The sequence below is a fragment of the Sander vitreus genome, chromosome 15, assembly GCF_031162955.1.
Source record: "Sander vitreus isolate 19-12246 chromosome 15, sanVit1, whole genome shotgun sequence".
In the NCBI taxonomy this organism is placed as follows: Eukaryota; Metazoa; Chordata; class Actinopteri; order Perciformes; family Percidae; genus Sander; species Sander vitreus.
Window position 1 is genome coordinate 24,138,651 of NC_135869.1, and position 15,445 is coordinate 24,154,095.

The window sequence follows — 15,445 nt, forward strand, 5'->3', positions numbered from 1 at the left end:
CATGAGCTCGACCTCTCCACACAGGTGCAGACCAGGAAGTTGTTTACTGCCATTACAGCTGCATTTTTGTACATGAGGTTTATTTTTAGCTTCCACACTACATCAGGAAAAAGAAATCTGAATGAATCTGAACACAAGGCTAAGGGCGAGAATAACTTTCAGATTTCAGCAAGAATAAAACCCCTATATTATGGTACAAGCTGATGTTTATACAGTATATGTTGGAATATTGGTTTGGCAGAAAAGGAAATATTTTGTAGATATTCCATCCTTGGTGTTCCTTTAAGTGGCACTGCTGCTTAGCTTTTTACAACTGTGGCTGTGTATGTGTGTGTATCAGGTAGTAAATGAGATGTATGGGGACAGTCTGAGTGTCCAACTGGACGACCTGCCTCTGCACAGCGGCCAGTACCACATGGTTGAGTTTGCCAAGAAGTACTTCAGAGAGGCGCAGAGGATCAAAAGGTCAGACGCACACTTGCTGCCTAAATATTGTCAAAATGTCCTCACTTTATACATATTGGTTCTCCCTGTGACAAATTAAATTGGCATACACACACAGTACATAACTGCTGCATGAATTTTGCCCTTAGTGATCAGAAAGCAAAAAAGGGGAAGGAGGGCAGGGACCCTGTTGACATGGTCAAATTCTCCAAGGTAAAGCAGCTAAGTTTGCTTCAAAGTATAATCATTTAAAAATATATTTGCATTCTTGTATACGTTATCTTAGTTTTAACCATATTGTGTGTTGTACTGCTGCGCATATATATTTCTTGTTCCTTGTTATGTGTTTTGTCTCTCCAGTCTCCCATCCAGGAGTCTTTAATCGACTTCTCAGACAGTGGGATGAACAGAGTGGCTGCTGACATCTTCTTAGGTGAGAGGAGAGTAAGAGAAGGAGAGATGGATATACTGTACATAGGAGTTAGAAGAATTTAAAGTTTGCTGTTGTAGAGAAAAACGCAGGTCTTCAGATCTGATTGGGTTTTTGAAAGAGGGAGAGATCATTTGTTTCCATGTTGACTGTTTTCGTCCAGACATAATGAAGTTCATGGGAGACTTCCCACTGAAAGGTCAGACTGAACAGGACCTGGTCACCTCTTTACTGAAGGTACACAAACACTTAAACACGCTCACATATTTGATTGGCTTATAATAAATATTAAGATGATAAAGAGAGAGACTAAAAGAGAAGGAAAACAACAAGCCTGAAACAAAATCCTTTATCTTCATGCATGTTCTCATAATTCTAGTTAAGTGGCGACCATGGCCTGATAAAGGATGAAGCCTACTGCCAGGTGATGAAGCAAGTTACCGCCAACACCAGCTCCAAACCGTAAGACTCTTGTATACGTTTTACATCACGTGCTGACTGAGGACTTAATTGTAGAGGCTTTAATTTGTAGTTCCGTGTATGTTGTGTGTAGGGACAGTTGTCAGAGAGGATGGAGGCTGTTGTACATCCTGACAGCTTTCCATCGCTGCTCTGATGTGATGAAGCCATTTCTGATGAAGTTCCTGCAGGATGCCTGCGACAGCCCCGGGATGCAGTACCAAGGTAGACAATCCATTCATCCATCCAGAGAAAAGATGCTACAGCCCATCACTACCAGTCTGACTGTATTCTAAGTTTTAATCCATCTGTTGCTTTTAATTGACAGGGATTGCCAAGGCATGTGAGCAGAATCTGAGGAGGACTTTTCAATATGGCGGACGTATACAGTTTCCCAACAGCATGGAACTCAAAGCCATGCTGGTTAGTGTCTAATTCAGCCATGCAGTCTTCTTATATGGCTTATATACTGTAGCATAGTCAAATATGCACAAAAGGAACATTTGATGAAAAAAGGGAATAATAATAATGTGATATATAGCCAATCTACACTGTATTGTATTATAATACTTGTATGACGTTTCCCTCTGATTGGTTGTTTGCGTGCAGGCTGGGCGGAGTTCCAAGAGACAGTTGTTCCTGCTGCCAGGTGGGATCGAAAGGCACTTGAAAATCAAGACGTGCTCTGTGAGTGGCGCACACACACACATCACACTAAGTGAATTTAATCATTTATACTGTTTATTGATACAATTTACACTCTGTTTGTTAGAAATCACTACACACAGGCCTGCAATACACACACATGTTAAGGACCTATTCATGCACATATGGAGAGATGTCAGAGTGAGTGGGCTGCCAGTGCCCTGAGCGGTTGGGGAGGTACCTGGCAGTGCCCAGGAGGTGAACTGGCATCTCTCCAGCTACCAATCCACACTCTGTACTTTGGTCCGTACTGGGACTTGAACCGGTGACCCTCCGGTTCCCAACCCCCTACAGACTGAGCTACTTCCACCCCCGAAATGATATTGTAGAGTTATTAGACCTGATTGTAACTTTTATACATAACAAAAACAGATGCTGAATTTGTGGCTCAACATGACGGCAACATTGCTGAATTGAGAATCAATTTCTTTGTTTCAGGTTGCTTTGGATGTCATCGAGGAGCTTTGCTATGAGATGGGACTACAGAGGCAGGAGGCTTTGGATGAATATGCCATCTTTTTGGTCACACACAAAGGTAACAAGGATCTAGCATGTCGTTATGAAGTCCTACAATGCAAACAGTCTCAACATACAGCAATACACTATAGATAAAGTGATAATAACTCAACTGTGTTTCTGTGTAGGTCAGAATGTGCGTCCCCTGAACAAGCGCGAGTACATCCTGGACATTGCTACAGAGGCAGAGCCAGTGGATGCCAACTACAGTCTGTGGTTCAGGAGAGTCATATGGAGTCTGGCCTTAAAACTTGACAACGAACTCTATGTGACCATGCACTATAATCAGGTAGAGATCTACGGTATGAAATGTTGGACAGCTGACATCCTGTTTCTACTGTACCTAATACAACCTGAAATGACTCTTATTCTTCCTGTGTGGCTGGTTTTACGAGATAGATAGTTCATCCAATCACCTGCCAGGTATTTTTTTGAAGGTGCCTCCCCTTTCCCTTACAGTTTCCAAAGACGGCTTCTCAGATGGTTCTGTGTTAACAAACAATCTGGCACGTCAGGTTATGGTTTTACAACAATTCACACGATCACGTGGAGATACAGTAGACATTACCTCTATAGTATAGTTCCCATTGCAGAATTGCTGTCCCATGTTCTCCTCTTAAGCCATGGGAAGACTAGATCCACGTCCTTCTCTTTTTCTCTGTATGGGTTTCTGCAGTGAAAATGTTGCCTTTGTTGAAACATGCGTTTTGACTATCCCTGTATGTCATTTGTAGCTTTGCCATTTTTGTGACAGCAGACTCACTTCGATAAGCACAAGTCTGACAAATCTGTCAAGATTTGAAATTTTCTATCGCAAAACTAGCAGTGACATACAATAAAATACACACTAACATAAGATAACTTTACTTTCTCTGTCTCTCTTCAAGGTGCTGCCAGACTACCTGAAGGCCTTGCTGAGTGTGGTTCCTCCGGGTAAGGCCAGTGACCAGCATATGAAGCAGATCGCCAGACTGGCTGCCCTACAGCACCGCGCCAAGGACACCGTCTACCTGCCCACCCTGTAAATACAGTATACAAAGTCATACACATACTTCACTTTTTGCCCTAACTATCAGTGTCAGTGCCATGAGCTTTCCATTTGGTTCCCGAAAGCTAACCCTCCATAGACAAGCATGCAAAAATGCTTACAAACACCCACAAAACATGACTTCACTCATGCATATATGACAATCACAGGTGCGTCTTCACAAATTTGCAAACACACTTACACATGTAGAATATATATAACTGCTGCCTCTTAGGTATCACTAGTTTGCTTTTTGTGTGTGTGTGTGTGTGTGTGTGTGTGTGTGTGTGTGTGTGTGTGTGTGTGTGTGTGTGTGTGTGTGTGTGTGTTTTTAGGCGTGAGGTGCAGGAGTGCATCCCTCCACAGTTCTACAGCAAACAGGGTTCACAGCATTGGCTGAATATGACAACTCAACACGTGCAGCAGGTCCAGCCCTTAAACCCACACCAGGCTCGAGCACAGTTCCTTGGTAAGACCACAGCGGTGTGTGAGTGTGTATGTGTATTTCTAAAAGTGACAGTAACAGTGTGTTCCATGGACACCTATATTTTTCTTTAATTCCACTCAAGTAATTTAATAACCAGTTATATTCTACTTCTTCGATCTTAGAAAGTTGCATTGGAAAGTAATGAAGATAATAATTGTTCCAAGCCACACTGACATGTCATGTTACTACTTTTCTTGAAAATAACTGACTCTTGAATATGCTACCATATAAAAAAATTACCCTTTGTGTGTTTTTGCCCCAGGTCTAGTCAGTGCCTTCCCCATGTTCGGCTCCTCCTTCTTCTACATCCAGAGCTGTAGCTCCGCCTCCATCCATGCCCCGTGCATCCTGGCCGTAAATCTGAATGGACTGCACTTTCTTAATAAGGATACTCATGTATGTCACAGACACACAGACACACACACACACACACACACACACACATGCAAACAATTCAATCAAACACAGAACCAATCTGTGAAATTTTGCATGCTTCACATTCCAGGGCGAGCTGGCAAAAAATGATAGCGGGCAGCTGAGTGTAACAGTATAAATTTAGTACACATTTAACATCGCCTTGATCCATTTACATTAAAAGCAAACTACTGCAAAAAAAAAAAAAAAGAAAAAAAGATTTATTTGAAAACGAAGCATTTGGCTCCCTCTGCTGGTTATTGTGTTTACTGTCTGCTTCTGTCTATTAGATCCTGTATGGTGTTTTTACTTTTAATAGGTGCATATCTATCTGTCAGAGTATGTTTGCTAGTGTTTCTTGCCTGTTTGTGTGTGTATTTATACATATATTTGGTTTATGTGTGTGTAATTAGGAGGCCATGGTGCGTTTCCCTCTAAAGGAGGTACAGTCAACTCGCACTCAGAGACCAACTTCAGGCTCCAGTTATCCATATGTGGAGATCATGATAGGAGACCTGCTCAACCAGCGCATCACACAGCTACAGCTGGAGCAGGTGTGTGTGTGTGTGTGTGTGTGTGTGTGTGTGTGTGTGTGTGTGTGTGTGTGTGTGTGTGTGTGTGTGTGTGTGTGTGTGTGTGTGTGTGTGTGTGTGTGCGTGCATGAGACAGTTGATAAAAGACAGTTGCCGTTGCAATATGTATTTTTCCTGTGCATTTCACCACCTTAAATGCCATGGTGTGTGTGTGTGTGTGTGTGTGTTTTCCAGGGCCTGGAGCTGTGCCGAGTCATCGCCATGCACATGGAGAACATGTTGTCTGTCAGAGAAAAGAGACTCACTTTGCCGCCAAGTGAAATCACCCTGCTATAACACGAACACACACAGAGAAGTCCCACTTTATGCCTTATAAATGTACTGTATCTACCTCTATTTTAAAAATCAAATATTTTGATATCTAAAGCTAATGTTTCTGTAATGTGGTGAATGTATGGTGATGATGTTGATGACATAGTTTGTGTATTCAACCAAGGATTGTCTTCTTTATTAACTGTTGGTCTATAAAATGTCAGAGAAGAGCGAAATCATAATCATATTGTCATGTTTAAATGGCTTGTTTAGTCCAACCAACAGTCCAAAACCCAAATATATTCAGTTTACTATCATAGAAGAGTAAGAAAACCAGCATTTTATATTCTATATTCCCATTTGAGAAGCTGGAACAAGTGACTTTTGGGGCATTTGCTTAAAAAAAAGTAAATAATAGTAAATGGTTATACCCACAGCATTAACATAAAGTAGAAATAGGCATAAACAGTTATCTTTCCAGTATGTCAGTACAGACCTACACACACACACACACACACACACACACACACACACACACACACACCACTGAGTTTAATGCATCCATGTGTCTATGATGCAATGTAAGGAATAGAAACTGAGAATTGGATTAGTCTATATCCACGACTTTCCACTTCTGGGATTACTCCGTTGCCGCCGAAAATTCTGCCGGATTTCACTCTTTTCGGCCGGATGTCCGTTACCTTCCGCTTTCTTTGTGTTTTTTGGATGTACATGTTCCACTAAAACAACCAAGGTGATTGTGATTGGTTTAAAGAAATGCCAATAAACCAGAGCACGTTTTTCTCCCATCCCGGAATGCTGTGTGGAGTAGCCAGACCTTCCTCCGCAGCGCTGTGGAGGCAATGCGAGAATGGATAAATGTACTTTCAGACTGAACTCATTAATGTTTTTGTTTGACATTTTTAGCCAAAACTGTTTAAGATCTTGTCTGCCATGACTGCTTTAAAGGGCTGAGACTATAATTGATGAGAGGCTTTAATTTACTGTACCTTCCCCACTTCAGAAGAACTGATTTGATTAGCATTAAACCTAGGGCAACTTTGAATAGAAATGTGGTCTTGCACTGACCAAGGGTAGGAACACCTGCGGTGGTTGGCTCTCTACAAAGAAACTGAAATGTGTGAAACTTAAACAAATAACTAGCAAAGTTAAGTATAACCTTATCTTCCCTTTAACATCAACAAATGCTTATGGATTAATCTTCATAACTTATTTGTGCGCTCATAGGATATTCTATTTTTTATAAAGATGCATTTAGAATGAAAACAAGAGAAGGCAGCCACAGGAACAGGCCACAATTTAAATTATTTTGTTCTTATGTTCTTGGCTATCATGAAATCAAGGGAATGACAGCCTATGACAGGGGAAACAACAGAATATTTTGGCACACAGTTAAAGGCCACATCACTGAACTCTGCACTACTTAAGATTACTATTTGTACAATGTATATATTTTTGTAAATAGCTGTTGTACATATCTAATGCCTGTGAATAATGTTGTACATTAAAGTTTGTAAGCATTAATTACTCTCGTGTGATTTTGGTTCATTTAAAAAAAAGTCATAACGGACTCACCGTTTAACGCCTTGTATTGACGATGGGTATTGATGATGTAAGTGGGACGTGCATCCGGTGTGTCCTATGCTGCAAACCGAACATCCCCCTCCGGAGCGCTTGGCTCTGTGGGCGTTTCTGAGTAATTGCTCGCAGATTTCTTCGCCCTCATTGGTTAACAACAACGGGGTCCGTGTGAACCGGGAAGAGGTGGGGGCTGTGGTCAAACCCACCACGACCTAAACAGCACCAGGAGGGAGAGAGAAAGGAGGACAGCCGCAGCAGCAGCAGCAGCCCCGCAGCCCCTCTTTCAGCCTGCATGGGCTACTCTGTTAGCTAGCTTAGCATCGTCCGACTTCGCCGTACCGCTTCTCCAGCCGCCGAGAACCCCGGGTCATTATCTCCGTGTTTTCCTCTCCGTCCCACCCCCAGTCCTGCCTGCCCACTGCCCGGCTTCAAGATGATGAAGTTTAGGTTTCGTCGGCAGGGCACCGACCCACAGAGAGAGAAGATAAAACAGGAGCTTTTCGCCTTCAACAAGGTAAAGTAACGGGACGGAGGAGAGGGAGGGAGGGGGTTTAATCCTCTTCTCTCCTCTTCTGCTGCTACCCAAAACTATCTAACGTTAGTTATCTCAAAACGGGACCAGGTTTTTAAGTCGAGCTCACTGCAGCATTTGCCCCGGCCGCTCCTCTCTGTTGCTGTTTCCAGCTAGAAACAGAAAAGAACTGCTTCTGATGGTTTGCAGTGCATGCTGGACCTGCACGCATGCAGGGTGCTTTGTTGATGTGTGTGCGTGGGTTCAGTTGTTTTCACGGCGTGTTAATTGGCTTTCACCCAAACGAGGCCCGCGTTCAAAGTGAACAGCACCAAGGACTTGTCGTTGTAGACCTAACATTAGTGTAATTAACCATCAACAACTGATTATGTCAGTGATAGGCATGATCAGGCTACACATTAACACGGTTAGTTTGAGTTGTGTTGCAGCAGTTTGATGCTTGTTGTGAGTAGTGTGACTCATATTTCATTCAGATTTTGATCAAGATGGCTGTCATGTGTGGTGACAGTTTTAACTCTCGTATCCCTTTCATAGGTTTTTCATTGAAACCAAGACGACACTGTATGTAAACGATTGGAGGTGGGTGCGGGGTGTTCCTGGCTGCTTTTATGGTGCTGAGAGTTCAGACCTCTTCTTGTTTCAGTGTTTAAGGGTCTATGGGTGAAACCATGCGTGTCAGATTGCATGCAACTCTGGCATCACATCCACATGGATCTAAACCTCAGCTTCTTTAAGTCTTATCAGCCTTCCCCTCTTACTCACTAGCCAGCAGTGCTGAGATGTATTTATTACCCAGCTGCACTTTCAGTAAGCCTCATGTTTTCACCTTGACCACTGTTGCCAAACTGGTGGGAGCCTAAAAGTACCTTGACGTCCATGGATTGTATTGATAGTTGTGCATATCAAATATCTGTTGCAGGTTGTCTTTTTGGATGACCTGTAGGCTTATGTTTCCAACATGATCTACATGTACACTACCGGTCAAAAGTTTGGGGTCACTTAGAAATTTCCATTCCACTCCATTATAGACAGAATACCAGCTGAGATCAGTTGCATTGCTTTTTTTAACCAGGGCAGCAGTTTTCAGATTACATTATGTGCATACATAATTGCAAAAGGGTTCGCTAATGTTTTCTCAGTTAGCTTTTTAAAATGAAATCAGATTAGTAAATGGGCAATGTAGATACTGCATTAAAGATCAGCCACTTCTTTCTACAGTCGAGAACCCTTTTGCAATTATGTTAGCACATAATGTAATCTGAAAACTGCTGCCCTGGTTAAAAAAACAATGCAACTGAGTTCAGCTGGTATTCTGTCTATAATGGAGCGGAATGGAAATGTCTAAGTGACCCCAAACTTTTGACTGGTAGTGTAGATAGACTACTGTACAAATAAACAGTTTGAGCACTGCTGTGGCCTTGAACTCAGGTTAGGTGAGGCCGCTGTCTGCATAGCTTTTAGATGTTGAAAGCCACGATATCACGCGCTGTGATAATGACATGACACACATGACTTATGACATACATGACGAACCCCACTCAAGATTATTTAGGAATGCAGATAATCTAGCATAAATGTGAAGAAAATGTATTGCTGCATTATATTAGCAAAGTGATTAGCAGTATTATTTAGCCTTATTTCAACTAAAATCATTCAATCAATATGCAATGTGATTTTTCTTCTTTAATCACATCAAACAGATCTTTCTTTCACATCATGGTAATAAATCAATGGCCAGAGTCTTAATTAAATGCGTTGTCGTTGAGTACAAAGTACTTGAACTTGACAGGTACTCTAAAACGCAATGTATCAGTATCTTATCGAATTAAGCTCGTATTTCTTTGATGAATAAACTGTTCTGTGAGAAACTGTCTAATGAGAAATGTTGATCAGCTTTTCATGAGTCGCAGATTCCTGGTTCCCATGAGGCATTCAGAACTTAACGTTACTTACGTAACCCCAGGTTTCTGAGTAGCGGGAGTGAGAAGTCTCATTATGACACACATGTTGAAATAAGTACCTTGAAAGGGAATGCATTTTTTGTACCAAAATCAGGCTTTCCACGATTTCAGTTGTTTGCCATCGCAAATGGCAAGAATGCCTGGAAAGTAAGCTATTCCAGATTAAGTTCATTATATTGTATGTTTAATTGTGCAGCCAAGATGCATGTTTTTGTACCGTAGTTGTTGCTTCACGTCAGGATGTCCAGCAGAAGGGGTTAGCCTAGTTGGTGGCAACAAAATAATTCTTCTCAGAATTAGTGCAAACATATAGATGTGAGTAGGACCAAAACTGACAATTATTTTCATAATTGTTTAATCCATGTCCAAAATGTCTATCACAATCAACCAGAGTTAAAAGTGAAATATTCAGATTGCTTATTTTGTTGGACAAACAGTCCAAAAACCAAAGACAAACTTTTCATTTACTATCATCACATGAAAAAGAAAAACTGCAACTTTTCGCTCACATTTGAGAAGCTGGAACAAGAAAAGTTGTGACATTTTTGCCCCCCAAAAAAGTCACTGAAACTATTATAATTAACTGATAATCAAAACAGTTGCCAATTGATTTTTCTCTCTGTACCCACAAAGTAAATGCAAAGTTTGTTGCACTGTGACAACACACACACACACACACCACACACACACACACACACACACACTTTTTAAAGGTTTGGCACCAGCTGTCACAGCTATCCCAAAGGTGGTCTCTCTACAGGACTGTTACTTTGCTGTGACTCTGTGTGTTTGATCAGACTGGCACTTTAAAAAACCGAAAAGAGTTAATGTTTTACCTCATAACTGAGTTCCAACTAAATATCTAATTTCCAAATTTCTTGGACGCCGAGCCCACTCAGGGATCGTTGGCCACAACATTTAAAAGACCCCCTTTTAAAATAGGCTTAAGGTATATCTCTGCAAAGTTTCTGCTCTTTTTTTTTACCCTGTACATCTAAATGTATTCCCAGCTATCTCGCCTTCTCCTGACATGGGCAGAAAGAAAAGCTGTGAATTTACGTTAATCCCATTTAACAAAGTCTGCAGAGCGTTGTAATAAAGCAATGCTGCTGCCCTCAGTGCCTTTTTAAGAACTTTCCTCTAACTTTATTAAGGGTGTCCTCCCTTTTAGACGCCTCTCTGACTTTACAGTCAGACAGGCACACTCACAGACAGAGCCGAGGAACAAAAAAAAATTAATACAAACATTTTTATTGTCTTCTTTCTTGTGTCATCTGTTATTGTCTCTCTCTCTCTCTCTCTCTCTCTCTCTCTCTCTCTCTCTCTCTCATCTGTTTGTCGTTCCCACTCCTTTGCTCTATGTTTCTCTTTTAGACTGTGGAGCATGGGTTCCCTCATCAGCCCAGTGCTTTGGCCTTTGACCCCAAGCTGGAACTTATGGCCATCGGGACAAAGTCGGGAGCCATCAAAGTGTATCCTTTTATTATCACTGAGCTGAGCTCATGCATTTAACAGAAGGGGGGGGGGGGGGGCGTCAATCCCAGTAAGGCTAGTCGATAAACTGAATTTTTGAAATAACCAACTTTATGAATCTCTTACCGATCCGAGTTGACTGATATGGTAATTTCAATCAATAAATTGTCTGAATCCCATAAAATAAAACTAAGAATACTGTAGTTCAACCAATCAGTCAGCTTGCAGTCCAGTCCACAAGTCCATAATCTCTTAGTAGTTACACTGTATTAATCAGAACAAACAAATCAGAAATGGGCTAGCACAAAAAAGTGTCTTTGTATGTTTTTCTCAAACAAATGATAAGAATGTATTTTGATGATGTGCTATTTTTAGGCTCTAATTATTGTCCCAACTGACTATGCGTCCCAAAATCAAGCCGACTACAGATTGCATGACAAAGAGAACCCCTGAGCAGTGGCTGGTAGAGTACAGAAACAGTTTTTCTTCCGGTTTTGTCAGTTTACATCTTTGAAGTGCCGCTCTGTTTATTTGTACATCAGCACTGGGTGCAGCTACTGCATTGTCTTCCGCTGTAGGGTTGAGGGTAACAGAAGTCAGTGTTTCATCTGTCGTGCTTTTTTTTCGTATATTCATGTGTAATATTTTGTCTCTTGTGCAGGTTGTAGGATGAGAACTACTGAATCTTAATGTCATTTGAACATCCCCATGCCCACACAAGGGGCCACACTATTTTTTTTTTTAAATACCTAACAACCTTTGTAACATTTTTATAAATGTTATGGTTTTTATATACAATTTTTACAAATTTTTTATTTTATAAAAACCTTTTTGAAGCTAATTGAGTTTTGCCTCATCGTGCTTTATGAGTGTTAAGGAAATACTGATCAGATGTATCTACAGCAGAGCTGTTTATGTAACACCAGTTTAGTAGAGCAGTGCATTGCTGTGTCTGCTCTCTGTCTCTATGGGAAGTTGCACTGTCTGCACCACTTAACTGAAGACGACTTCATTTCCTTCTAAACTGACAATGTTTGAGGAAATGTACTCATTTTTTACTTTCTGGGGTTTATTTGAATAGTTGTGGCCATTATTCTTTTGAGTTGATTATAGTAAAATGTTTTCTCTCACAAACTAAATGTCTGAAGAGTCCATCGTGTTTTTTTAATCCTCCGTGTCCTCCTTGGCTACAAGCAACTGCGTCATTACTTAGAATTCCTACCGGGGGACACAGAAACTACGCACTAAAGCTTTAAGTGGTTTAGATAATACAGTCAAAGTGGGGGTTTTGTTTAACACCTGTGTGATCATCTGACTGCTTGTGTTCCTGCCCTACTGTACTCCGTTATAAAGCTGTCACCGCCTCCAGATCGCTGCAATTTACTTGAGCGAGCGAAGTGTTGTCCTAGCCGATAGGCCTGCTGGCCAGAGCTATTAAGATAAGACCACTACGGAAAAACAAAACAACATCATTACATACGCTATTTGGCAGATGCTTCCATCCTTGGAGGCCCAGAATACCATAAATGCAGTTTTTTGAGCTTGTGGTCAGTGGGAATCTTAAGCCCCAGCCCCTGACAGTGGCAGTGCAAGACTGCGTCTGTTTGAGCAACACAGAATAAGATGGAAGATTGAGCGAAGCTCTGCTGGAAATGAGCATCGGTTTGGCTCGGGGGATGCATTGCAGCAGAACCATAATTTGGTCAGTGTGTCAGAAATTCCAGCAGCTCGGCTGCTCATGTACTGTCCACATGACACAGCTCTGACATGTTGTTGATCTCGCTAATCTTTTATGGCCGCCAGCTCTGTCATGCTTACCATGACGGTTGTGTAGTTAATAGCGGGCTAACTATCAGTCTGCTGCTTTGTTGTTGTAAGTAGGTTTGCTCAGAGTTGGATATTCCGCTTAATTACTGGTCAAGCACCATCATCCTTTAGAAAATGAAGATCGAAGATTTAAAGCATATGTTAACGACGTTAGTTTCGCGTGTATGCCTCCCATCTTTCACGTTTGGCTTCGCGTGTTTTCGTTAGTGAGTGTAAGACCTGAGGCCTGTACTGGATTTATTTCAGTCACTCGGCTTCACTAACCCTAACAGCCGCGGTGCCGCATAAGCTGTGTCACGACGGTGGTCAACAACTAGTTCAGTCAACCCAGGGTTTCCCAATCCAGCGGCGCGCGTTCACATAAAAGAGGCGGTGTTTGCACATCGTGACCAATCGCAAACATCTACCAGAGTCGCATATTTTACATAAGAAGAGCAAACTATAATTCTACATAAATATGAAGAACACAGACACGATTTTGCAGGCAAAACGCAATTCAGTCGCTGCTTCCTAAAACAGGAAGGAAAGCTGGCAAAAAATAGCCGACGCTGTATATGCGTAAATCACAACGCTTATCAATATCACTTCCCCATCAGTCAGGCACAAGATCTGACCAGAATTACACTTGTGCTTTCCATAAACTGTTGTTGCTTTAGCCTATTATTTCAGTTGGGACCCTGGCAGTGGTACGCGATCGTGGGAGCAAATAAAAAATTATAAAAACATAATTCAAACCGATGTGTCGCATTGGCAACACACGGCTCAAGATGCTGACAAATAACCTATACATAGGCGAATTCCCTGCGCTGAAAATCTATATCTTTCATAAAAATACCAATCAAGGAATGTTAACGGGGTTGTCGGTCTCTAAATGTTTTAACTTTTCTGAGCGCACCTCTCTCTCTCTCCGCCCACCGAGCTCCAGCTGATCTTTTAAGAACGGTGACGCCGTTATCAACCGAGTGTTGATTGGTCAGCAGGCGGTGCTTTACACCGGTTGATCTCTGATCTCCAACGTAAGCTGCTCCCGAGCAGGTTAGGTGTTCAGCATAAGTTACCGCGGCGATTTAACCCGGTAACAAGTGATCCACCGTCGTGATACACAAAACCCTGGGTTGAACCTGAAGTTTACCTCGTTAACGCCAAATCTTGCTTCGTAGTGCAGGCCTCTGCTGTGGGGAGCACGTGACAGGATTTATGAACACGAACATGTCGGGGTTTAAATTTAAATGCATGTTCATAGCGGCTGTGTATGGTTTATCATTTATCGGTGTGTAAAGGGAGTCTCACTGCGGCTGTGTGTTATGTGCTGGTGCGTTAGACTGGAGAATCAACTCTTTCAGAGAGAGACTGGTGGTACCAGGCACTTGCACCCCAGAGGGAGATAAACAGAGGCAGTGGAGACAAGGGAGTGCAAAAGAGATGGAAGGGGAGGAAAAAAAATCTCCACTACACAGCTATACCTACTCTAACAAAATGACTACTACAGAGCTCAGACTAGTCATCCTGCTTTTTAACAAGGTCCCAGCTGCTGTTGGAAATTTGGAAAGTCAGCATGTATACCCACAGAGAATATGTGAAAGTTGACAAAAGTAAAAGTACAAAAGTATCTTGTTTCACAAATGTCATTGCATTCGATCAGTGTTTCGGGCTTCATGCCTCTAAAATCATTCAGATGAAACGGTTTGAGAAGGAAAGCGATCTTTTGTCGAACTTCTCATAACTCTTGCAACCTGACGAAGCGTTGCCAGTGGACATTGCTTTGTTTTTTTGGGCCAGAAAGGTCAGGAACAACTGCATTGGGTCACTTTTAAGCTGTTGTTATGCACATCACAGCAAGCAAGACTGGAGAAACCATCTTATGTATTTATTGTTTATACTTTTTTGTTTAGTGAAGCGAGGTATGACAAGTGAGACTGAGTCAAAAATGAAATAATACATTGGGTGACATGACATGGTTAACACGATGAGGCAACACGAAACAAGACCAAAGAACAAATGGGGTGTAAAAAAAATCCTGAAAAATGACTGAAACGATGAGACGTTTATCAAAACGGTTTCAGATTATTTTCCTGTTGATTGACTCATCGATGAATCGACTAACCTTTTCAGCTCTAATCTCAGGCCTTACAAACTTTACCTCAATTTTGTTCTGAAAACCAGTTTTAGTTGAAACGAAGCCATCGTTTTGAATAAGTATGTTTTTTGTGTATGTTCACATTCCCTGATGATCTCACAGACTTACTGATTTGGGTTTGACCTAGACATGCTTGCCAGCATACCTGCTAGTACTGTAGTACACACACACACACACTTACACTTCCAGTGTTGGTGCCAGATGTGTGGTTTGATTCTCACACGCACTGACGCATGAGCAGCGTACGCTGTGTGTCGTGTGTCGAGGGGTAGTAAGAGACAAAAAACTGAAGAGAAAGTTTGGCCGAGTAGACGTAGAGGCTATTCACCCAAGAAACGGTTGAAAATTGCACAATGACTTTGAACTTCTGTTCTCCGTCTTGGCATGATTACACCTCGTCTCCTCTCTTTCAGCCTCTTGCTTGAGTTTCTCACTTGTTCTTTGCTTTTTCTCCGTCTCTCACTCGCTGCGTGTTTATAAAGGCAGAGTCATATTACGCCCTGAGAGTTACTGCTTCGACCACAGACTGGGGCTCAGCAGAGGGAAGGGGGACAATGTGGTGTGGAGTTTTGTGCGTATGTGTGTA

The 15,445-nt window shown here is 41.9% G+C and overlaps 2 protein-coding genes across 2 annotated transcripts in view; both read left to right on the forward strand.

The window, feature by feature from the left end:
- myo15aa (myosin XVAa) overlaps nucleotides 1–6,842 on the forward strand; it is a 44,387-nt gene extending 37,545 nt beyond the window's left edge. Inside the window, exons 50-65 of the mRNA XM_078270449.1 lie at nucleotides 1–24; nucleotides 341–465; nucleotides 594–657; nucleotides 805–877; nucleotides 1,038–1,111; nucleotides 1,254–1,336; nucleotides 1,428–1,558; nucleotides 1,662–1,756; nucleotides 1,943–2,020; nucleotides 2,477–2,573; nucleotides 2,683–2,843; nucleotides 3,442–3,575; nucleotides 3,917–4,050; nucleotides 4,331–4,464; nucleotides 4,896–5,036; nucleotides 5,250–6,842. The exon at nucleotides 1–24 is cut by the window's left edge and continues 179 nt beyond it. Coding sequence (XP_078126575.1) covers nucleotides 1–24; nucleotides 341–465; nucleotides 594–657; nucleotides 805–877; nucleotides 1,038–1,111; nucleotides 1,254–1,336; nucleotides 1,428–1,558; nucleotides 1,662–1,756; nucleotides 1,943–2,020; nucleotides 2,477–2,573; nucleotides 2,683–2,843; nucleotides 3,442–3,575; nucleotides 3,917–4,050; nucleotides 4,331–4,464; nucleotides 4,896–5,036; nucleotides 5,250–5,351 — 1,650 coding nt within the window. The 3' untranslated portion in view covers nucleotides 5,352–6,842. The remainder of the gene's footprint in view (nucleotides 25–340; nucleotides 466–593; nucleotides 658–804; nucleotides 878–1,037; nucleotides 1,112–1,253; nucleotides 1,337–1,427; nucleotides 1,559–1,661; nucleotides 1,757–1,942; nucleotides 2,021–2,476; nucleotides 2,574–2,682; nucleotides 2,844–3,441; nucleotides 3,576–3,916; nucleotides 4,051–4,330; nucleotides 4,465–4,895; nucleotides 5,037–5,249) is intronic.
- Nucleotides 6,843–6,994: 152 nt separating this feature from the next.
- llgl1 (LLGL scribble cell polarity complex component 1) overlaps nucleotides 6,995–15,445 on the forward strand; it is a 40,142-nt gene continuing 31,691 nt past the window's right edge. Inside the window, exons 1-2 of the mRNA XM_078269761.1 lie at nucleotides 6,995–7,443; nucleotides 10,797–10,894. Of these exons, the coding sequence (XP_078125887.1) occupies nucleotides 7,363–7,443; nucleotides 10,797–10,894 (179 nt within the window). The 5' untranslated portion in view covers nucleotides 6,995–7,362. The remainder of the gene's footprint in view (nucleotides 7,444–10,796; nucleotides 10,895–15,445) is intronic.